We start from the raw sequence: 24,677 nt of genomic DNA on the forward strand, positions 1-24,677 counted from the left end.
AGTAAGTAAAGTGTTTACAAACTTATAATATTATATAACAAATATAAACTTTATGCTGTTAAATTGTACTAGCTTTCTACTTGTTTATTTAATTCTTGTATGAAACACACACGTGGTTTTGTGTAGTCACGTGACCTCGTTACTTATCTACGATGTTGCCAAAAAATTTTAGTAAATTATTTAATTTATTTAGCTATACTATTACCATTTACATTTTTAACACATTTTAAATAAACAAAATCAATAGCCGCCGTTAACTTGCAAATTTAGATATAAATTCATAAAATCCAGACAGCAAATAATGTTCTTTATTTTTCCAAATAATATATTGCACAAAAAAATACAATTAGAACCAAAACATAAATTATAATAAAGCATTAAAATAAAAATAAAAAAAGCAGTTAGCATTTGAACATAAATAGAAGAAGCACAGTGATTTAAAATGCATTGAAATAAATGTTAAGTTTTTTTGTTTTAGTAGGCTTAAATTGTTGTTTGTTTTTACTAATATGAAACTATATATGTAATAAAGTAAATTTGTTTATCTGAATAAATACTAAAAATACTTCTACAATTCTAACAAAAATACATAAATGTCATGTTTTTAAAACACAATATTTATAGAATATACTTTATAATTAACTTAACAATCATAAGCCATGTATTTTTAATTAACTATTAGGATAATAAAACAAATAAATTTATCTGAAAAACATCATTTTATGGTATTTTATATTTTAAATATTGTGTTTAAAATTTTGATCTACATATCAGTGGTGAAACTATCGGTGTCATTCTCATCAATTACTCCATTATTGCTTACAACAACCGATGGAATCAACAGCTCCAATGTTTCACTAGGCACTGCTATTTTATTCTCCTTGCTTTTTTTACTCCCTGTTTTTAGGAGGTTCTGAAAAAGGTCTTTTGATTCGCCGTGGCTGTTCTTTTTGCTGCTTTTGCTTTTGGTTTTTTCAAGTTTGCCTTTAATTGCAGCAGAAAACCCTGGGCTTTTAACAGCTTCTGATTTTCCATTTCCACCAGAAAGTTTGTGACTTATAGGTTCATGTAACACTAAATACAATTATAAACATTAAGCACCAAGCAACAAGTTTATAATCAGGAAATAATGATCAGAAATATCCAAAACTGACAAAGATAACTTGAGACTGGGTTGGAGAAACGATTATTATCCTATATTTAGGTCATGAAGTCTGCTTTTTCAAAGAGGAGGTAAATAAATTTCAAAAAACATGGAAAAACTTTGTAGTTTAGCAATCTTAAAATTACAGAATTAAAAAAATTTTTTTAGAAATTTCTTAAAGGTATTATTTATGCTAATCGAAATTTAATGACCCTTAAAAGTATTGATTTAAAGAATAACTAAAACTTACTTTTAGTATTGTCAGTGTCTTCTGCAACAGTATCATCATCGATTGATAGTTGTTTGATAGAAGGAATGGAACAGGTGGAATATCTCTGATCCCTTGTTGGTGAAAATTCCGCAGAATTTCCGGAAAGTGTTCGATTTCTTTCCTAAATGTATTTTAATTTTACAGAAAAAATATTTTCGGTAAAATTAAAGAAAAATTAGAAAAAATGTATAAACTATTTTATTAATTTTGGGACACAATTAACAAATCCTTGTTTTACCTTACTCATGTCCTCTTCAATAGATATTGTTGGTGGTAACTTCTTCTTATTTTTTTTATCACTTGTATTGGAGGTTTTCTTGCTCTCTTGACCTGATAATTAAAAAAAAAAAAACAGTTTAAAATTAATTTAAAAAAAATCTAAATGTTGTTATAACATCTACTTTGCTTCAATTCATTTTTTTTAACATTAAAAAATAATCTCTAAGTTTTATAACCAAAGATGGTAAATAAAAAGAAATTTAACACCGTTTAAAAAAATTGCTAAATTAGCAATAATTTAAAAATAATTTGTTTTAAATTGCATTTATTACCTTGCAAATTAGCACTTGGAGAGGGCATGGTTTTCTTAATTTTCTGCTTTAATAATTTTGCTGGCGAAACCGCATGTTTTTCTAGTTTACTAAAAAAAAGATTTAAAATAATTTGATCAGCAAAATTTAACTTATAAATAGTGCAAACCTACAAATATTTATTAAATAATTAAAGCAACATTTAAATAATTTTATTACATTAAAATACAGATTTTGATCATCTTTAAAAAACTTCAAAAAAGTTATCTGCGTATTTTTTAAAGTTCGTTTTATAAAAAAAATTTAAATATACACCATATTTTAGATTATATTTAAAAAATAAACAATAAATAACTAACCCAGTTTCTTCAGATGAACTAGGGTCTGTTGTGGGTGAAGGAACAGCCAAAACTTCTGTAAATGTCAATATTTAATATTGTTATTAATCGTAAATTAAATTTAAATAATCTAATAAATATAAATTTTTATTAAATTAAAGAGACAACATTAATAATTTTATTAAATTATTTATTTAATTTTTACAGATTTTTTAAAAATTTTAATTGAGGACAAACCATCTCTATGCAAACTATCGGTGAAATCCCCTGACACTTCTTCGCTCGAGTGCACCCACTTGTGGTGCTTAATCGAGCGCGCAGTGACAGCCGATCGAGAAATGCTACTTGAAGTGCGGGTCAATATTGGAGTGAGGCCAAGGGTCAAACCCAGAGGTGACGTTTTGTCGTTGATTAAGTTTTCCTCGTTGTTTATTGTGTTTAGAATTGCGTTGCATAAAAGTAAAACCTTTAAAATAAAAATTAGAAAAGTCAACAAATAGTTTTTTAAACTACATTCATTGTTACTCCAGTACTTAAAATTTATAATTTTTAAATATATTACTCCAGAAAAAGTGAATGCTGAATAGAATGTCATAACTTTTTAATGATAAAACTGCAAACTTAAGTTGATGAACATTTTCCCCAAAATTTGACTAGGATTTAGAATTATTAGAACAGTTGTGATGCATAATCTATATTACATTAAAGCTAGGTGGACAATATTTATCTATATGTATGTCCAATTTATAGGCCTACAATGTAAAAAAACTGTTATTTGTTGGGCGCAGGTGAATTATTGTGGGCAAATAATAGTTTTTTTTGTATATGTTTATCTCGACGTGGAAAAGTCGAATGCGCAACTTAAACATAGAGTAACATCAGTTACTCCGACCCAGTCTCGAGTTGCCTGTGGCAGTTTGGGATATTATAGATTGTAATTGCCAGATAATTATATTGCTGATAAAGTATTGGCTCAGCAGGAGTTTATACGGCCTAACTCAAGCAAGTGTTCTTACCACTACACCACGCTGCCGGTAAGTTGTGAGTTGCAACCACATTAAAATAATTAAAAAAACTGTGGCCATGGGGTTGGACTTGTATTTTTAATATAACAAAGTATACTAGGCATTAAATAAAAAAATTGCCTTACCTGGGGGTTCATTTCATAATTTGCTCTTTTTGACATAGCCTCAACAGCAAGAACAGCCAAACTGCTCTCACCATTATAAAGAGCTATATAAGTTGATCGAAGTAATGTCATTGATAAATCTACTGTCAGTGGAATTCGTCGAATGCCCTTGTGTCTAAAATATTGAGTAAAATTAAAAAAATGTTATATAATTATTTTTTTATAAATAAGTTTAGTTTTTTTTCTAAAATTTTAACATAAAATATATATAGTTCAAATAAATTAACAGATGTAAAATATGAAAATACAAAAAAAAATGTATATATATTACCATTTAAAAAAAATATATATATTGGGTAAAATTTATTTAAATTCAAACTTTTACACATAAACAATTTAATTAAAAATTTGTATTTAGTTAATCGTATTTTATCTACCTTTTAGTGTCATTATTGTATGTAGAATGCCATGGAAAAGCTTGACTTGCCACAAGTGCAGTTAATTTACAGATTTGTTTTAAAGAAGATTTACCCAACACCGTAGAGTACTCCATGTAAGTTGTTAACAATAAATTTATTATCTAAAAAAAAATGTATATACACCTATGTTACTAGTTAGTAATAGTTTAAATATTTTTAATCAATTTAGATTAGGTTTAACATAAATTTATTCTTGATGTGGGAAGGTCGATCTTACTGCTTAAACATAGATTAGCATTAGTTACCCTAACCAATTTTTAAGCAGCTCTTGGCAGTTTTGAATAATATTAGCATATTGCTGAATAATTATCTTGCCAATTGGTTTTGGGCTTTGCAGAAGGCCGTACCATTTACTAATTATATTTTATTTTGCATTTAAATAAGGAACCTACTTGACAAGTATTTGAGGGATTGAAATGTTCTTGCAAATTCCAAGAAGGAAGCCTGGCCGTGGTTAAACCTTTACTTCTGGTTGTAAGAGTATGCTCAGAAAATGGGAACTGTTAAAAAAGGTTTGTAATTGTAGAAAAAAAATTATTACCATATATAGTTCACAAAAATACAAAAACGAAAAGCAACAAAAAATACAAAACAACGATTTTATATCAACACATAGTTGTGCGGTATATGTACATCATTATATTAAACAGTTCATTTATTGATTTTTTATGTTTACCAAACCACTAATTTGTTTTAATAGTTGAATCAGCCGTAATAAATACTTTATTGCCTTATGTAAGAGTGCTGCAAAATGATGATAGCAAAAATAAAAATTTTTTATTTGTATGGTTTATACAATAAAATTAAATCACAAAGCCAAGCAAAATGCCTCTAAAATTTATTGATTTCAAAAAATTGATTTACATTACCAAGTTTAATATGAACAATTATTGATTAAATAAAAACACTGTAAACGAAAAAATAAAAAAAAATAAAGCTTAACAATTTTCGTTTAATAATATTTAAAAAAGTTTACTTACTGCCATTGGATCATGATAAATGGAGGAATGGGAAAGATCTGGAATCTGCATTTCGTTGTCCTCGCTTAGTTTTTCTTCGCATGAAATATTGTAAATCGAAAGTAATAAAGTGCCTACCGAGACTTTATACTCAGAAGTGTCGACCGTTGAGCAATAATAGGCTGACAAATAACCACATACTGCCCCAGGTATAAGTGCAATAACGAAGAGTTTTAGTTCTTCAAAACTAAAGCAAAATAAAATAATTTTGGACATTTACTAAGAAAAAAAATTGAACTTTAGGCCAAACGACAAATCTACATTAAAACTTATTTATTTTGTGTATTAGTAATTACAAAAAAAAGGAATCAATAATTCATTAATGCAATTTTTATACTTACTCAGTTCTAAAAAATTCAAATAGCTGGTGACAGCATGGTTGTATAAGCGGCATTAATGATTTTTCGTGATATGCAGTCACAGCATAATTAAATGAGTTCATTACATTAATTTTTTTGTTAATTGTCTTTGCATAATTTGCATGGGAAGTCGACGGTAAACTTTTGAACTCTGAAAGCCATTCCCGTAAAATTTGATCGTGGGGTAACTTAGAAAAGCTTGTCAACATATTTATTTACAAAATATTTTTTTTATTAATAAATTTTAAAAGTTCTCTAAAAATATTAAAATAAATATATATCTAAAAACTTTGCAACAAATTATAGAAAATAAACTTACAATGTAGTAAAAAAAATTAAATTTAGTAAGCTACAATAGCCAACAGTGTTCACTACAAAAACATATAAAATCACTAACACTACTTACAAAATAGCATTAAAAAAAAATAAAATAAATAGTGACACAATATTTATGCCACAAGTCTACCAAATACCCTTACCCCAGCTATGGTACAATAATGTGACATGCCTCTTTAATGGATCAACTACAAGATACGCAAATGACTGAATATGTTCTTCAGTAGAAGGGTAGCATAGCCTTCCATTTTTATCCAAACCATTTATCTTAAATGCTTTAGAAATAACATTCAGTTCACCACTGCTTGTTTTTTGCACAGTTACTAAGTCTTTGTAAAGTGATTTTGTAACATCCAAGTAGGGAGTGATGATGTCTTCATACTGGCAAATTGGGCCTCCTATTACAAGATGAGTAAAGAGCTTAAATAATAGTTCGTTTCTTTGTGCATCGGTAAAACATTCAAAATTGTCTGAATCCTCATCTAAGATCATCTTTCTGAGCTCGTCTGAAATCGTGATGCCATCAAATACTTCGTCGAGACATTTACAAATGTTTCCAGATTCTCTTACAATTTCATCGTCCTTTAGTTTATCAAAAAATGTCATTGAAGTCACAGAACAATCTAGATCTTCGACAACTATAGAATTTGGTTGGGTAACAGAGCCCCAGCCACCAGAAAATCCCACCATTTGGATGGTTTTTAAGACTTCATCATTGCCAAAAAAGTCCTCAGCAAATTTGTTTTTCATGTAGCTTTGAAAAGCGCTGTCAAACGAAAATTTCCACGATTTTATTCGATTTTTCAAGTTCCATTTTTCAAAGTACGTCTTGAATTCCTTGTTGGAAAAAGTAGGCAATGAGTCGGACAAAAATCTGAATGAAAATGAAGTTTCCTCCATAACTAACTATAAGACTATGCTATTTTTTAGTTATTACTTGAATACTGAACTGTTTTTGTATTAAAAATTCGTTAAATATTAACGTTTCACGTTTAACTTAATTTAAAAATAACGGCTCTTGTGCATCATCTCGCGGCCATACAGAAACCCAAAAGTCCAATTTTATATTTTTTTAAAATTGATTTATCCTCGACAATTTGAGAAGAACGTTTTCTAAAAATTAACTTTGGAATTTTTTTTTACTTCAACCATAGTTACATTGAGCACATTGTCTCATTAATGATTGGTCAATTTCTTTTTTACTCGAGAACAGTAACATAGTAGTAGTGGTGATCGAAACCCAAGTCCTGATTCAGTGAAGTATAGATATTCTGCCACTAATAATACAACATCAAGATTCGTATTTAAGCTATATATTTAACATTCCTGTCATTATAAAGACAAAAGTTATATGTATTTACACATGCAGCAGTGAAAAAAAGCAAAAGAATAATAAACAACCCTGTTTTAAGCCAGAATACGACATAAAAAAAAACCGATAAAAAGCTTTTTTTCACATAATACTGATAAAATGTGGAACATTAAACTATCACATGCAAGTACACTTAAAATGAAAAATCACAGAATATACAAAAGATTTGGTACTCGAATTTGCAGATGTAATCAAATGAGGTTTTGCACGAAAAGCATAAAACAAATCATGCAATATTTTAACAGTAGCGCCACTATAGGCTTACCCAGAACAAATAAAACAGCAAATTTTTAAGGCTTTTTTATATAAAATATAATACTCTTTTCGGCAAATTAACTATTCGTTTAAATTTTTCTTTTTTGTGCTACTATAAATAATTAAATGACCGTTTATGAGTTCGCTAGCTAGTACAGAAAAAAAATGGCTTTCAAAAAAAAGCGAATAATAATAATAGTAGTAGTTAATAGTGCAAGTGCTTTTATAACTCTAAATATATATACTTTATCCACTGACGATCATACCATAAACACGCACTGAAAAAAACAAAATCAGTGCTAAAATTAAAGTTAAAAGTATTAATAGTGGTTTGTATGATGCACAGTATTCTGAAAACATCAGTTTTTATTTCTTTTTTGTGAAGGTTTTCGATACCACGCTTGATGGGTTATATTCGATGCGCGTCTGTCTTTTCAAGTCGTTGTTGCGCATGAGATAACCACTCACAAGAGTACGAGGTCCTTGTAGGTTGAAGTGATAACCAAACTTTAGCATCGAGCGATTTTTCTCCAGAATTTGAGTCATCTCCATTTCCACCTTAAGAAAATTCACAAGATGTTATTAAAACTTTTTTTCATTAAGAAATTAGGTGCTTTAAATAAAAGATTAATATAAAACTGGATCATGAATTTAAAGTATTAATTGCTAATTAAAATAAAAAGCAATTCGTAAATCTAAAATTTGTAATGTTTTTATTGTTTCTACTACGTGCACATAAAAAAAACATAACTAAGTTAGTGTGTTATTGTAAAACTAGTAAAAAATATTCAGATTTTAAAATAACATCTTATATAAACTTTTATATATTATTGCAATTTTAATGTTATTAAAAACAACTAAAAATTTACAATATTTTTACCTTATTTCCAAATTGCGACCTTTGGTTATCGAGTCTTAGTTCTTCCAAACAATCATTCTCCAGCAGAGTTTCCATTATAGCAACTATACCTTCACCACTAATAAAATTACTTTCCAGATTCAAAACCTTCAATTTTCTGTTAATCTGTAGATTAAGCAAAATATCTTAAAAAGTTGCAGATCTAATAATGTAGAAAGTAAAGTGCTATTTCAATATAGTATTTATTAAATTTATAAAAATTTTTATTTAAAAAAAACTAAATATTTTAAGTATTTATATATTCTTAATTTATGGTTTTTAAATAAGAATACTTTTTAGTAAAAATTAGAATAGTTTTTGGTATAAATAAGGATACTTTTTAGTAAAAATTATAATTCTTTTTGGTAAAAAAATGGAATACTTTATGGTGTAAATTACGATACTTTTCGGTAAATATGAGAATATTTTATGGTAAAAATTAGGTTTCTTTTCGGTAAAAATTAGGATGCATTTTGATAAAAAATTAAGATAGATACTGTTCAAAAAAGATTAGCATACTTTTGTTTAACATTATTGTGCAAATTAAAAAGAACAATAATTCAAAAAACAACTATTTTAACACACACTTACCTTGAGCATTTCAGCAATAGCAAAAGCAATATTGTCATTACATCTTGTATTTACTACAGACAGGGAAGTTACATTGGTGTTGGTTTTTAAACTCTCACAATAATCTTTAAGGGTATGTATAGGTATATTCTACAAAAAAATAGAAAAAAAATATTTATTTTTCAATTTTTTTTTCCAAATATGATAAAAATACTAAAAATCAAGAATAAATAATTTAAATGCCTTCTTAATAAATGTATTTATTTTAAATGTTTTAATAACATATAAAACTTATAGCATATTTGTTTACATTTTGTTTTTAATATAATAGCCCTACTTCAAACAATACACATCATGACTAATAGATGTTAATTAGTGCCTATTGGCCAGTAAGTGGTAAACCTATTACCTTTATGTTATTTAGGTTAACTATGGTTAGCTCATTGTCATTATCCTTTATTTTTTGTAGAGTCTTTTCGACATCTGTTGGGTTGGGTGGTTCATTTGGAATCGAAACCTAAATACAATGATTTTATTAAATAATTTTTAAAAAAATCTTATAAAATTTAAAAAAAAATTTGGTTATGAAAAAACTATAACCGATATAGCTAAATATTTTATATAAATGTCAGTATATTTAATTCAAATACTCAAATAAGTATAAAAGTACATGGAAATTATGTTAAAGTTTTTAAAATTAAGCAACTATTTTATTTACAAAATTTATGTTTTTGTGCAAAGTTTAAGTAATGCAAATATTCTGTACAACAAATATAATGCAATTCAGATTCAATATTGACCGAAGCATTGCATGCATTATTAAATACACCAATTTAGGTGCGTTAGTAGCACGAAACAAATCAAATTAACTTAAATAAATATTTATTCAATCTTTTTATCTGTAGGCAAGGCCATATATATTATTATTGTAATACATAGCAATGTCACATATTTTTATCATCTTTTTTTATTTGATTTTTTTATTACACTTTTGCTTTTCAATAAAATAAAATAACTGGTTATTATTCGTAATATTGAATAGAGTTGTGCGTACACAGCAATAATAAAAAAATTACACACAGCAATAATAAAAAAATTGTATATTAAGGTAAGCTGTAATTCTTGAGCCCTTTGTATTTTAAATGTCAGAATTTATTAAATAACACAATAAAAAGGTTTAAATAATGTAATAGTTTTTATTAAAAAACAATATTTTTACTTTTAGTAAAAAAAAATACCAAAATTTTAGTAGCCAAAATACTAAAATTTTAAATTTTTTTTAAAGTAATGGCTAAATAAAAAAACTTATTAAATTTTTTTAATAAGAAAGTCATTACACATTGACAATGTTGTAGCAACGATATTTACTTTGTTAGTTAACATCATAAAATCTATTTATCTGAACACCCTAATTTGTGCTTACTAATAGATTAAATCATCCTTTAACTATTTTAAAGTAAACATTACAAATATATTTTTTAAATAAAAAAATAAAAAATTTACCCCAAAAATTCTATAAACCAATTTTTTAAATCAAGTTACACATCTACATTACGTTATCTAAACAAACCAAAAAAAATTGAAAACTTAAAAATTGATTTAAAATGATGACAAAATAAAGAAAATGAATATTCAACCTACCTTCAACTCACACTTAGTCATGCTAGTATAACCAGTTTTGTTAACAATTTTTGTTTCTTTCAGAGAACTGTAAAACTGATCAGAATTCATGAGAGTATGCATACCCAGAATAGCTAAAATAAATTTAAAAAAACATAAAGTAAATAAAAATAACAAATTTTAATTAAAACAAATAAATTTGTACAGAAAAAAAATAACATTGTTTTCAGATAGATTATTGTGTTTTTTTACATAACCTTTATTGTACTAACAGTAAAGCCCTATAAGCTAAATAAGGTTAAGTACAAAATTGTTATATAATATTTACACAAGAAATAAAACACATGTTTATAGCTTATTAACATTTAGTTTCAAAGTGGGAGTCTTTAACTTGAAACAAAGTTGTATAGAACATTGATACCTTTTGTAGTATTTATTTAAACAGCTATATCAAAACATTAATACCAGAATTTAATAAAATAAAAAAATTATTTTTCAAATTAATTTGATTGACGTGGCTATATTTTATATAACAGAGTTAATAGCATTAAATTTAAATTTTACAGCCATTTAAAAGCAACTTTTTTTTTAAAAAGTACACACAAAAATTAAATCAGTATTTTTGTTTTGATTGTTTCTGGTCAAAATTAATTTTATTATTTTTAGATCAAACCCACACAAATTTAAAAATAGGCCTCCACCGCAAAATAGTGTAATAAAATAGTAAAAATAATAACAATTAAGTAATAAACCAGACAAAACATTCATTATTATTAACCCAATTTAAGAACCAAACATGTTTTTAAAATCAAAAATTTTATAAAAAAACATATACATTACCACTTTTAAAATGTTAAAAATCTACCTGCGATATCAGTTAATTCTGCTTCTGATGCGCTGTTCAAACATTCTTCCAATTCAGGATCCAGATTAGCCGGGGGTAATACTGTGTGGGATTGTTGGGGTTTTTGAAAGACTTTACCCCGCTTCAAACCAGCTTGGTAAGGCACAAACTCCTCCTGATCCTCCACTGCTTTTGACTAAAGATAATTTTTTTTAATTAAACTGAATTAAGACAGTTTCCAAAAAAAATAAAACGACATCACACCAAAAAATAAAATAAATTTGTTTTCGTACCTCTTCTTCAATGAAGTCGAGTAATTTTTCTCGATCTAATGGCCCAGTTGGAGCTTTTTTTGTTTGATCTTTCTGACGAAAACCAGCTGGTAAAAGTTGGTTCTATAAACAAATTAATTATTAAATTTTAATTTAAAATAAAGCGAATATTTCTTTTGATTTTTATGTTTTTTTTAACAAGTCGGTACACCTGTAGATTAAAAATTAAAGGCATTGTTTGTACAAAGAATTACACGGATATACAGTTAAAAATGTGCAAAAACCTTTAAAAATGGACAGTAAACTAGTTTTATGTCAGTTATAAGATTAAAATTTCTATTCAATTTTTCATATTATTTTAAAATATCATAAAATAATTTTTTGTAAATCCTTTAAAAATTTTTTTTTTTATTACAAAATCTTACATCCGGATCCATGTCCTCCAAATCAAGAGTCAGCTGTGCAAGCTCCTCTTCCGTCATTCCTTGAAGTATCTCATCTTCGTCGACTTTTAGGTATTTGTCGCGTTCCTGATTCAACACTCCATAAATTTCCGCCATTTTAATTGTTTTTATAAAATTTTACTTAATTTCACCAGGCTAAAAAAGAATAAAAAAATGATTGGCTTAGAAAAAATAAAGACGGCAGTAATTTCATTTTAATTCTTTGTTTTTTGACTGACAAAGTTGAAATTTGTATATAGCAGCTGGTTGGAGGTAAAATTTAGTTTTAATAAAAGCTTTTAAAAATGTTTTTGTAGAACAAAAGAATTACAACTTAACATAAACAAAACAGAAGATTTTCAAAAAATATTTTTTGTTCATTAGTTAAAATCCAATATCAACGCACTAAGACTATGGTAGTTTCCTTATATATTAAGATATTTTTGCCATTTTTTCACAAAGGTCCACGTCAATTTGCATCAAAAAATTTGATATAATCTCGAAACTAAAATCCACCATCAAATTTCTAAAAAATAATGTTTTGACAATTTTTCAGATTATCTCGCATCAAACACAACCATCCTTTTAGTTCGTTTCTTGTACATTATTCGACAACCACATTCCCTACATCGGATGGGGTCTCTTGATCTAATCTCATTTTCGTGGTGACATTCCCCGCAAATATAAACCATCGCTTTTGGTTGAGCTATCCCGCTGATTTCTCCTGGTTTGGGGGTTCTCCCTGGAGTAAGACCCGATGGACTTTGTGTCGTCGACATATTGGTTGATTTTTTTTTTAACTACTAAATTATTTTATAAATTGCTAGTTTTACAAAACCTCTATAAGTTTAAAATAATTACGTTAAAATAAACAGAATATAAGAATTTTAAAAAACATAATTGGTATGTACTGTACGACTCTTTGTCTGACAATTTGATATATATTAATGTTTACTGCTTTTAACCAGCCTTAAGGCAAATTTGTGGTAAAATTTAGGATCTAGTATCAAAATAAATAAACATGATTTTTAGCATATGACATACAGACTGCAGACATTAATAAACCCTTTTTTACAAACGAAACTATTTTGCTTTTGCATATCTAGCTATAAGTAACAATCTTATCATTTATGGAAAATGAAATACGACAAAGTATTTGGCAATAACACAAAACATGTTTAATTGCCGTTTTCTTTCTTTTTTGATTTTAGCCTCTGGACAACTTGCGCTAAATATAAATCAGAACTAATGATATATAACGAAGTGTTCCCTATATCAATACGTCGGCACTACAAAAATCCCCCTTTTTAATTTGTTCTCAAAGAATGACAACAAAGAAGTGTTTCAATAAAAATTTAGTGATATCAACTTGAAACCTGTTTTAAATTAATTAAAAAAAAATAGGCGTTTGATTTAAAGTGAAATTAAACATTGTATATTTGACTACAACTGGTTTAAAAATAAATTTAAATTGTTTACTTAAAGAGGTCTAAATAAATTTTGGGTCTCTTTGTATTTTATAACTAAGATATTTTAGATTTTTTTTCAATATAAACAAATTTAAGATTAATGTACTGTTACTGAAAACTTTTTGCTTCTAATTTCTCACTACAAACTTAAGAAAGGCAGGCCATAAATCAACTTTAATTAAGTAATAAAAAAACTTGGTTTTGTATGCAATTAGGTGATTTCATTACATAAATTAAACTGGACAATTAGATCAACATAATAACATCTTAATATTTAGAGTACAATAAAAAAATATCAAAACTATTGACAACAGAAAATTGAATGTTGCAAAATTAACAAAAACATAATGATTGAAAAATAAAAAAATGTATAAAAATAAAATGGCTACACTAACATGAAAGCTTTATTTAAATATACTATATACAAAATGTAGAATTAATAAATGATTTAAATAATGACTTTTAATTTTCTGTAGATTGTGGAGATATAATTCCAAGCCTAAAATCAAAAATGTTTTTTTATTGAAACATTAATTTAACTATTTCAATTTAAATATTGTAAAAAAATATAGCTAGCCAATTAACTAAATACAACCACTAAAAAATTTGTTTGTGATTTTGTTAACTATCTGTTTTTTACCTTTTTAGCATTTCAGAATTTGATTCCACTTCAATTTTAACCTGGTACAAATTAGACTTGGCATCATTTAAACACTTCCGCAAGTTTCTTAACTGTGCTTGTTTTTGTTGTGAATTATTGTTGTTTTTTGATGAATAAGAACTGTCCCAGGACTTTGGAGTTTTATCAGTATTATTGTTTACCCCAGAAAGCATTAAGCGTGACGTCGGACTAAAAAATAATTTTTTATTTTTATTGATGTACCCTTTATATAGAAAATTTGATTTTACACCCTAAATATAAAGTAAGTTTTTTCATGCCAGTTTAGACTGGAGTTATCTTTGTCAGTTTTAGATGTTTATAGCTTACTTAAAAATGCCATAACATGAAAATCTTTTCCAGGGTCTCATATAAAAATGCCCAGTTATTATAGCCACCGACTTATATTGCTGATTTATTTGACACTAAAAAAATAACTTAATGCTATTGATCTGTTATATTCTATTTCATGTTAGAAGCAATTGTAATAAACCCAAACAATTTTACTAAGGATATATCAACACATACATTACCTTGATGCAGCATTTTTTAATAAAGTTTCGACTGTAGAAAGCTTATCTTTATATATTCTCTGTAGTTTGCGAACAGCCTCATCCTGTTCTTGGCATCGTTCACCCAACAAATGCATTCTTTTTTCCACAGTAAATATGTCTTTCAGATATTCATTCATGTTACTAAGAAAGTAAAAAATAAATGGAATTTGTTTTTTTTTTAAATATGTGATAAATATTAATAGAAAAAGGCAATTAAATTAAAATGCTTTTTAAGTTTGTTAAAAAAGTAGAACCTGTTAAAATACAAAATGAGCTAAAACTAAAACAATTTATAATTGATTTTTTGTGCTAAACCAGAAAAAAAATTGTTACTATAAATATTTTTTTATTTTTACAAATTTTGCACAAATTTTTTTAAATGACATTGAAACTTTATTTATTGAACTTACTTAAACCAAACAGTTGACTCTTTGTGTAATTTTTTGCATCCAGGAACGCTTTGGTCAGTAAACAAACTCACTGATTTGTCACAGACTTCTGCTAACTTTTTCTTTTCAAATTTATGCACCTGCTCTTCAGAAAACTGAAGCCCTATTTAAGAAAAAAAATTGGCAACGCCGTTAAAAAAAATAGGCAACCCTTTACTTGCCAAAACAATAAAAAGTTTAATTTAAAATTAAAAAAAAGTGTTTAATAATTTTTTACTTTTTTGATGTTTATGTTTTTTAAAAAGTTTTGCAGTATCTCTAGATCTTTCTGCAAAATTTGTCATTTTTTCCTCCAAACGATCGTAAGAATTTGGTCCGTCATCAACAAAAATAGATGCTGGAATTCTGTCGTAAATTATAACTTTTTCGAGCTGGCGGGTCTTTTCACTACATTGATCAAAATCAGTTCTTATCTAAAGAAAATTTTATTTTGTAAAAAATTTATTCAAAATAAAAATTTAAATTTTGTTTTCGTAAATTTTTCTCATGTGTATTGGATTTGTTAACAAATAAATTCAACTTACTTGACGTAAGATCTTAGTTTTTTCAGTGATCTGAGTAAAATATAATTTCAGTTCATTTATTTCAGGGGATGAGGCCAATATCATGGAAACTATTCTTAATAATGAAGTTTCACGCTGATAACTAAAACAAATAAAGTAAATAATCACATGCTACCAAATTACATAAAGTAGCACAAAACAATATAAATTTATTCAAAGAAAAACTTGGCTAAAAAAGTCTATTAATTTCTTTTTTACCACCAATAAAAAAAGGAAAAATACCAATAAAAAAGAGTTATTTGGGCCATAAAAACATGTCAGTAAAATGTTTAAAGTGATAGTCACAAAATAAAATAAAATTTTTTTGAACTTACTGTTCTTCAAATATTTCCAAATTAGTTTTAAGACATTCCACTTTACTCTGAAGCTGAAATCTTAAAAGTTGGATTCTATTAACACGCGATTTCAAGTACGATCTAAAAAACAAAATTTTAAATAGTGACAGGAATTTCAAACAAAAACAGTATTAACATAAATAATTAAAAAGTCAAAAGTTAATTTTTTAGTCTTACCAACAAATATATTTTTCTATGCAAAAAATAAAGCAAATATAACCTAAAAGTTACAGAGTTAAAAAAACACAATCAAAATTTAGAGCTCTATTAGCGCCCCCCATTTTAAAAATGCGGAAAAGACAGAATTTTTATACCTTACCATAATCTTAGTCTGGTAGTACTAAATCTTCCCTTGGGCTTCATAGTTGATTTTGCATAATTTTTTAGCCCGCGCAAGGAAAGATTAGGAAAAGGTATAAAAATTTCGTCCTTTTCCGCTTTTATTTTAGTACTACCAGACTATCCTTTAAACCTGGCGGACAACGCTAATAGAGCTCCCAAAAATTTTATACAAAAAAAATCCACAATATTATAAATATCAAAATAAGTCAACTTACACAAACCATTTTACACCAAGTCTTATCAACGATTGCACATCGAGCAAATATTTCACTGTTTTTCTGATATCAAACAAAGTGCTTGAACAAACTTTTGCTAAACTTGCATCGTTATCAATTGAGAGTTGAGGTTTAACTTTAGGTGGTTTGCCTAAGAAGCAACAATAACAATTTACATACTTGTATTCTTGCTATTCAATACTTATTTGCATATATTGGTCTTTGGTGTGTTTAGTTTACAACTGGCATTTAAATACAGTATATAGAAATCCATAGCGTGTATTAAATGTCAATGGAAATTTTACATATTTACTTAGGCAATTATATAACCCAGTACGCAGTAATTAAACCTCAAAAAATTTTTTTTTTAAATTAAATATTAACTAAGTAATATTTAGAAATGAATAATACGTAAATTCCTACATGTATGTGGTATTGGTATTTGCTGAAAATCGGAAATATCGCTTGATAACAAAATGATTGGATTTTCAGCTGTTGTGATAGGGTATTCTTTTACTGGAATAAAGGACTCGACCAAAAACTGAGAACCTTCTAACAACATTAATTGTTTGCTGGATCGGATTTCAGTCAGTTCTGCTACTTGCTCTTGAAAGGATACTAGACTATAGTAAAAAAATTGATTTGCATTTTTTGTGTTATTTTTTTAACTTTGATTTAAAATTTTTTCTTTATACCAAATCAAAAATATTCTTAATTTAAAAATAAATACATTTAAAATTATACAAGTTGACGGAACTTACGTTTTTTCTGGGGATATATAAACCCTGTGTAATATAGATGATGGCAAACTAAAAACATGGATAATTTTCTTGTGTAATAATATATCTTCAATATCGGTGAAGTAATGGTCAAACGTCCAAATTTTATGAGGGTTACATTCCAAAATACCCGCCAGCACTGGTGTAAAACATTTCTTAAAACTCCTAAAAAAAGTTAAATTATAATTTTTATTTTTTTAAAGAAATATTTTTTTTTAATTTTTTTAAAAAATAATTATTTTTTTATGGGAAAAATTTTAAATTCAAAGCTCTAAGGTATTGGTAACTTCTTTACATTTATGAATGTTGGTTTGATATAATATTCAAGAATGTTTAATAAATGCTTAAAATGGTTAATAATGCTTTTAGTTTTAAGAATAATTCTAAAATATCTAAAAACAATTTTACTTAACAAAAAAATTCATTTCTATTTTTTTTTCTAAATTTAAATACGTTCATTTTTAAAAATGTTAAGTAGAGGTCTGTCAATATTAACATAAATCATTACAATTTATGGTTCTCATGAAGCAATGATAATTTGAACAAAACTGTAATTACTTCCTTACTGCCTTCAGGACAAAACAATTTGCATTTTATTCTGCTATTAGGCCAAGGTTTATGGGCAATAAAAATAAAAACAGGTAATTTAACAACTTTCAATTGTATTGTCGTAGAGTTAATTAATGGAAACATAAAAATTAATTTTTATGTAAGAATGTTTACATTATTTACATTTCTGCTAACCTATATTATTCAACTGGTTTAAAAAACGCATATTTAAATTAAACTTCAATAGTATTTAAGTACCAAACACAACTAAAACAAAAAGTAGGCTATATAAAACAAAAAATCCCTAGCTGACACATTTTACTATTCTAAAACAGAGTATGTCATTTTACTTAAGATAAACTATTTTGTGTTTTAAAATTTGAACTACTTTTTTAATACAAAAAAATACTTACATGCTTAGTCTACATGTTTTTGGTAATTCTCTATACCAAGTTATTGAACCCTGGTCAGTGTGTTGCACTCCTGATATTACCCCTGGTGGCTTATCTGTTGTGATTTTGTGCCTAAGACATATATTTAGGATGTTTAACTATGGTATGTTAAAACTTAATGGCAACGTGGTGTAGTGGTAAGAACACTTGCTACACCACCATAAGATCGTGGGTTTAATCCCCACTGATCTCATGCTGTAGCACCCCTGAGTAAAGCGCTATAAACGGTATAAACCCCTGCTGAGCAGCAAAATATCCCAAACTGTTTAATTTACATTGGTGGTAATGTCCTTAGAAATAATATATTTTGAGCAGCTTTAAATTCAACAACCTTTACAAAAAACTAATTTAATTTAAAACGTTAAACTAATTTAAAAGTACAAAAGTTGCCATTTACAACAAAAAAAGTTCAACAAAAATTTTTAAATAGCCTATCTTACATAATTTCTTTATTTCTTCTTGCACCACCGAATGGCCTAAATGGCAATTGTCCAGTAGCGATATGATAAAAAGTTACGCCCATGCTCCATAAATCGACCGAAGCAGAAAAAGTTTTGCCTGCTTGTTTTCTTAAGACCGCTCTTTCATATATATCCGGGTGCTAAAAAAATAATTTTTAAATTTTTTTTTTATTGTCAGTTTTTAAACTAAACACGTAGTATTATGCCTTAAGAGTTTAAGGTACTTAATAAAACTAATTAAATGCAGAAAATCAGGTTTTTAAAGATTAGTGGTTGACAAAAGTTTATGCAAGTTTTAAATAAAAAAACTTAAACTGACGATTTTCAATTTTACTCATAATTTATCATTCAGTTTTCTATAAATATTTCAAACTAGTTTCAAAATTATTTTTTTAGAGAAATTTCAACAGGAAAATATCCCCCATAAAAATTTTTTCCATTGTTTAGTAACACAAGAAAAGCTACAGTATTCTAAAACAACCTCGGGCAAAAACCAGCATGTTAAGTTAAAGCAAAGACAACCACTTTTTATATTATATCTACTAAGCTTTAAAACAGAAATTATAAAATTATAAACCAAGTATTCTTCGGTGCCATATAATGACATAAATTGTTCATCATCTTTTAACTCTCTAGCTGCGCCGAAGTCAGTTAACTTGTAGACTGCCGTACCATCGTCAGTAAAAGACCGCATTATATTTCCTGGTTTTAAATCGCGATGTACAATTCCCTTGTCATGTAAATGTTTCATTCCCGAAGCTACAAGTTAAAAAAAATTTAATTTCGAATTTGTGAGTTTTCGAAGGAAAATGGCACATTTGATTTTGTAAGAGGGGTTTAATTTTATATCAACCAAAAAGTTTAAATAAATCCAAGTTTAAAAAAAAATTGAAATCTAAAGTAAAATTACTTTGTTTTCTTTAAGATAATATAAAATTTTAGTAAAAAGCCGAGTTTAAATTTTGGATATAGCCTTACTAATATGTCGCACAACTCTTATAAATTCGTCTTCAGGAAAGCCGTACATATTTTCAGGGTTTTCTAAAACAGAGAACAAACTTCCGGCAGCACATAACTCCATTACTATTACATTGTGTTTAGTGATTGACTAAAAATAAATAAAAAGTATTTAAAAATATTAAAGTTTGGATGCGAATTTGCAATACTGTACTGAAAAAGCAACTGAAAAGTTGTAACTCAATGAAAATCACACAAATTTAGTATGCTTAATTTAAAAATAGATTATTGGCTGACTAAATATAGAATTTCAACAGTGAAAAACTCATGTAGACTTATGCCTCATAAATTTTAGTAATTTCAGGTTAGCTTATCAACAGAGTCACATCATGCAAAAAAGTGCGTAGTCATTATACCATATTTTTTTTAATTTTTAGTAAGACTTAAATTTTATTTTTATTTAATACAAATTATAAATCAGTTCATTATTTTATCAATATGAATTTTCCCAATTACAGTGATTTGAATATTACGAAACCATTACTTAACCTAAACAATAAAGAAAATTTTTTTTTAAATGCCAATGGGTTGTATACATCGATTGAATACAGAATATACGCATTCCAAAATTTTAAAAACTACCTAATACAACTTCCCCAGCAACAATATTACGCTTATATGTACATTGAAAGTTAAGGCCCTTGTAAAATAAACTTGAATGGAATTGTGTCTTTAAAAAAAAGGTAAATCCGTTCAAACTAAATTAGTAAATGCCTAATAATTAACCTACAGATAGTTTATAAGGGTGGCATATGTAAATATATACACTGTTAGCACCTTTTCTAAAATTTACATGAAAGAAGTAGGAATTAAACCAAAGACCTGATGTGATAATGTTCTGTGCCATAAAAAATACAAAAAAAAATTAAAATAAAAATCCTTTCACCTCCTCTTCAATATCAAATAATCGTACAACGTTGATATGATCAACTTTACTTAAAACGTCAAATTCTCTTTTTCGAACCTCTTGTGCTCTTGCAATAAAACTCATTTGGTTGAAAACTTTAATCGCATATTCATTTCCTGTTCTCTAAAATTTTTATATAAAAAATCTATTAATTTTGTGATATATATAAATGTTCGATTTTGAACCTTAAATCACAGGTTAGTTAAAAATTGTTTAACATTATTTAGAGTAGGATAAATTTTGCAGTTAGCCAGTCTAAAAAGTAGGGCAGTGTGCCCCCACAAGATTTTTTGTTGTATAAAATGTATATGCCTGATTTTTGAAAAACAGACACACACACATATTACTGACAGTAACTTTTTTTAACAACTTTTAACACATTAAATTTAGCACTAAAACATAAATTTAAAAAAAATGTGGTCTATATACACAACATTTTTTTATTAATATGAAATGTTGAATAGTTTTTCATATGAATTTAAGATTTTTTTCTAAAACTAAGTGCATAAACGTAATCATCCGTAAATCGAAACCGTAACGACATTCTTTTGCGTTCGCACGCACAACATCTCGCCGAAAACTACCCATGTTTAGACCGGGTAATTAGCCTTGAAAAGTAATTTTTGACAGTATTTTATACTAAGAATAATAAACATCATTTTAAATGTATATTAGACCAACCTTATGTCTTCCCTTATATACCATTCCAGTAGCTCCTTGGCCCAACACATCAGATATTGACCAAATATAATTATTTGTAGACTTCATATTAGAACTGTTTGCACTCATTTTTACAGCATTAAAAATACAATTTTTTTTTATTTAAAAATTAAACTTAAATTTATCTTCTAAACCAACATAAGAATTTTTCAGCATATTTTTTATGTCAAATATAGAAAAATAAAATTAGTAACGTAGTTAGCAAATTTACACCTGAATTTTAATACCTAAATTAAATTTAATAAAATTTTGTAACTGTCAAAATATTAATAAGCTAACTGGGTATAAGTAAAGCTTGTTATTTGACAAAAAACATTAAACTGACAATTGTTTTTTTTTAAATTTTAATTTTTTTATTTATTTTTAGATTTTCAGTTATAAGGTCTATATAAATAAAAAATATTTCTGACTAAAAATGACCTAATAATATAACGAATACTACTTTAGAAAATTGTATTAGTCTAACACCTAATTTGTGTGTTTAGATACGTTGGTTTTTACCCACTTACTGACATAGTTTCATAATTACATTTCCCTTTATGACGTAGGCTCTCAAGTTGGGAATTTCCCACAAGGTAAAATTTCCATAGAAAACATAAAAAATAAACAAACGTATTTTGGTTATCTTAAAAATAAAATCAAGTCATTTACATTTAAAAATTTACCTTGTATTTAAAGCAGATTATTTAAAAAAAATATAAATATTTTAAATAATTAAAAATATTGTTCCATACATTTTCCCTAATTCAAAACTACAAACCTACTAACTGGTCATTTAATGTTAAAATGTTCGAACGAATATTTACACCACAACTTCTTGAATATAAAACAAAGTAAGAGCAATATAAACTTTATTAAAAAGAATAATCTTCGATCTTAAATAAACAACAATACAAAAACACCTTGTTGCCTTCTGAACACCTCCAAATTAGAATATGTCAATAATACCAAAATATAGAAATATACATCATAAAAAGGCCTCTTTCGTAGAAAATCAAAAATTACATTGCTTGTCGTCTTCTTCTAGCGCCTTTGTGTTTAGCAGATCGTTTCAGCCGAATTTTCGAGTTTCTTTTACATTGCGGCAATACATCACACCTTGCTTGGTTACTTCCTAGCCAATATCTTGCCCCGTAAGTTGCGTTGATGCATCTACAGCGTACACAACCTCCCCTTATTAAAATAATTGGATTTCCCGCTGGTATAACCATGTCGCCAGCAAAACAATTCGGCCCTAAATTTTAAATTAAAAAACGTGTCGAATAAATTAAATTCAAATCTAAAAAAAATCCCGCCATATTAATGGTCGTTAAATTTTTCGTTTACTGTATAATTTACACTACAGACCAACGCAAAACGGTTTTTAAGTTAATTTTCAGTGAAAATTTTCGCAACACACCAAAAAACATTTGACTATAATATTTAAAAAAAATATATTTAAGGAAAGGAAGCAAAGGGGCATCCCACGTCACGCTACAATAAAATATTGTTAACGAAAAAAAAATATTTTAACATGACCATCGTAAATTGACCTTTTCCCCTTAAAAATCGTTTCATTTTTTTGTTTACAAAACGTCAAAAAAATTTCAATATAAGCAGAAAACTTGATATATAAGCAATCTGTTATCTTTCTCAATCAATGCCCATTAATAATAAATAAACAATTCAACCAAAGACTAACCTCTTGGACAGACAGGGCAACATTTTCCAGGTATTCGAATATAGTCAACACAAATTGGTGGCTCACAATCTCCTACGCTACAGTACGTTCGGCCGTCGTTTTCACATTTACATATTTGACAATCTGTAGCCTAAACATATAAAATTTATATTTTTGCTATATGCGTGTTTTGAGGTTATGTAACTATCTAGAAAATTAAACCAGGCGAAAATTTGTCATGTTAAACATATACCCTAACATCTGCCTTACAAACATATACAACTCAAATGTAGAGGGCAGTTAAATTAAGGTTACGTGCGTAAGTGCAGAATGTTATGCAAACAAAATCATAACATTATCGTGACGAAGTGGTTTGGGTACAAAATTGTTTTTTTTTTAAATCTAAGGTCTTAAGTTCAAATTTCGCTGCTGGATATTAAACCAGTAATCTTTATAAACTTCAACAACTTCCATTTGTCAATTTTAGTAATGGTGGAATTATTGCCACATATAAACTGCATAATTTTAATAAAACAATAAATTACTTTAAAGGTTTCTCCAACGTGGTAAGTTTGGTTATGAAAGTCGCACCCTTTTTTGATACAAACTACACAGCATTGACGCGGATCCTTTTTAACCTCTATACAACTATCAGGCAATTCTGGACAGACATTGCCAATACACCTTGGCCCTTCAGCAAGACAAACGCAGCTCTGACATGGGTCTGACTGTAAAGTAAATAAGTCTCCTGGTCCATATACATTTCCACCGTCTTCACAAGTAAAATCTTGGCTGTTTTCATTGTTTTGCGACCCTAGGTTTTGTCGAGCAATATTCATAGCATATGTTGAGTTTTCATGGTCAATATATGATGTTAGTGATGCGTTGTAATAGCCGTGGTATTTCATAAATGTTATGTAGGCAGAGCTTTGGGCCTCCTTTTTATTTCCATGTCGCATTGGCCCGCCTTGAATTTGCGTCACAAATGAGATAAGAATCACGTTTTGGATAATCGTAAGAACCATGCCTGTCATCAGTTGTGAAATTAAATACCAGTTGCAGGCTTAAATGTACATTTCAATGATTATTTGACCAATGCCATTACCTATAAATATGCGTATTGAAATAACTTTTATGTTTTATACAAAATAACTGTATAGCAGTCAATGCATGACGTTATTTTCATAATTATCTGTAGACTCCCTTTCTAAGCTATGACGTTTTGTCTTTGGTTAAGGTTGAAAAATTGTGCGACATTTTGCGGTTTTTCACACGAGCTAAAAAACATTAATGTCTGCCAATCTTTCGAAATAATTAGGCCAACTTTTCTTTGTACTAGACTCTTTACTATAAATTTATATTTAAAAAAGTTTAAATTGTCGATTTACATTAGTCGGCTATCACATGCAAGCAAAAAAACTAATTGACATTAATAAAAAATAAAATAATTATAAACTTAAAGCATTCATTCTAATCGTATTTGGTTTGAACTAAAACTCTATCTACTTATCATAAAACGTTTTAAAGAAATCGTGTCACTAACCGCTTTTCTTTTTGTATAGCCTTCACAATGACATTATGTTTTTTTACACGGCTGTCGTCGAAAATCTATCCTTCCATCAGCTTAAATAACTGAATCTGAGCCTAAGATCTTTACTTTATAACAAT

The 24,677-nt window shown here is 27.3% G+C and overlaps 6 protein-coding genes across 6 annotated transcripts; all 6 read right to left on the reverse strand.

The window, feature by feature from the left end:
• Positions 1-486: 486 nt before the first annotated feature.
• LOC145744846 (hyccin-like) lies at positions 487-5,517 on the reverse strand. The gene is made up of 11 exons (XM_082562802.1): positions 5,252-5,517; positions 4,872-5,097; positions 4,284-4,391; positions 3,850-3,992; positions 3,434-3,587; positions 2,521-2,749; positions 2,305-2,359; positions 1,967-2,055; positions 1,654-1,745; positions 1,395-1,536; positions 487-1,074 (listed from the first exon to the last, which is right to left on the reverse strand). Exons 1-11 carry the CDS (start codon positions 5,476-5,478, stop codon positions 764-766), a joined length of 1,776 nt encoding a protein of 591 aa, XP_082418928.1. The 5' UTR covers positions 5,479-5,517; the 3' UTR covers positions 487-763.
• Positions 5,518-5,526: 9 nt separating this feature from the next.
• On the reverse strand, positions 5,527-6,598 carry LOC145744847 (cilia- and flagella-associated protein 300-like). The gene has a single exon (XM_082562803.1). The coding sequence runs from the start codon at positions 6,503-6,505 to the stop codon at positions 5,732-5,734; it is 774 nt and encodes a 257-aa protein (XP_082418929.1). The 5' UTR covers positions 6,506-6,598; the 3' UTR covers positions 5,527-5,731.
• Positions 6,599-6,908: 310 nt separating this feature from the next.
• On the reverse strand, positions 6,909-12,054 carry LOC145744478 (tropomodulin-1-like). Its single transcript, XM_082562315.1, has 8 exons — positions 11,862-12,054; positions 11,458-11,559; positions 11,186-11,360; positions 10,342-10,454; positions 9,110-9,217; positions 8,722-8,850; positions 8,113-8,256; positions 6,909-7,790 (listed from the first exon to the last, which is right to left on the reverse strand). The coding sequence occupies exons 1-8, from the start codon at positions 11,994-11,996 to the stop codon at positions 7,599-7,601; spliced, it is 1,098 nt and encodes a 365-aa protein (XP_082418441.1). The 5' UTR covers positions 11,997-12,054; the 3' UTR covers positions 6,909-7,598.
• Positions 12,036-12,714, reverse strand: LOC145744479 (DNA-directed RNA polymerases I, II, and III subunit RPABC4-like). Its single transcript, XM_082562316.1, has one exon. The coding sequence runs from the start codon at positions 12,656-12,658 to the stop codon at positions 12,437-12,439; it is 222 nt and encodes a 73-aa protein (XP_082418442.1). The 5' UTR covers positions 12,659-12,714; the 3' UTR covers positions 12,036-12,436.
• A 796-nt stretch (positions 12,715-13,510) lies between these two features.
• On the reverse strand, positions 13,511-21,467 carry LOC145744691 (serine/threonine-protein kinase TBK1-like). The gene is made up of 16 exons (XM_082562604.1): positions 21,311-21,467; positions 20,609-20,752; positions 19,684-19,813; positions 19,283-19,464; positions 18,685-18,845; positions 18,206-18,316; positions 17,226-17,408; positions 16,888-17,087; positions 16,465-16,615; positions 15,887-15,988; positions 15,534-15,654; positions 15,227-15,422; positions 14,971-15,112; positions 14,540-14,701; positions 13,989-14,198; positions 13,511-13,847 (listed from the first exon to the last, which is right to left on the reverse strand). Exons 1-16 carry the CDS (start codon positions 21,416-21,418, stop codon positions 13,811-13,813), a joined length of 2,340 nt encoding a protein of 779 aa, XP_082418730.1. The 5' UTR covers positions 21,419-21,467; the 3' UTR covers positions 13,511-13,810.
• A 716-nt stretch (positions 21,468-22,183) lies between these two features.
• Positions 22,184-24,135, reverse strand: LOC145745625 (von Willebrand factor C domain-containing protein 2-like). Its single transcript, XM_082563755.1, has 3 exons — positions 23,555-24,135; positions 23,031-23,160; positions 22,184-22,583 (listed from the first exon to the last, which is right to left on the reverse strand). The coding sequence occupies exons 1-3, from the start codon at positions 24,041-24,043 to the stop codon at positions 22,351-22,353; spliced, it is 852 nt and encodes a 283-aa protein (XP_082419881.1). The 5' UTR covers positions 24,044-24,135; the 3' UTR covers positions 22,184-22,350.
• Between the last annotated feature and the right edge of the window lie 542 nt (positions 24,136-24,677).

This window comes from Corella eumyota, chromosome 3 (genome assembly GCF_963082875.1).
Source record: "Corella eumyota chromosome 3, kaCorEumy4.1, whole genome shotgun sequence".
Classification (NCBI taxonomy): domain Eukaryota; kingdom Metazoa; phylum Chordata; class Ascidiacea; order Phlebobranchia; family Corellidae; genus Corella; species Corella eumyota.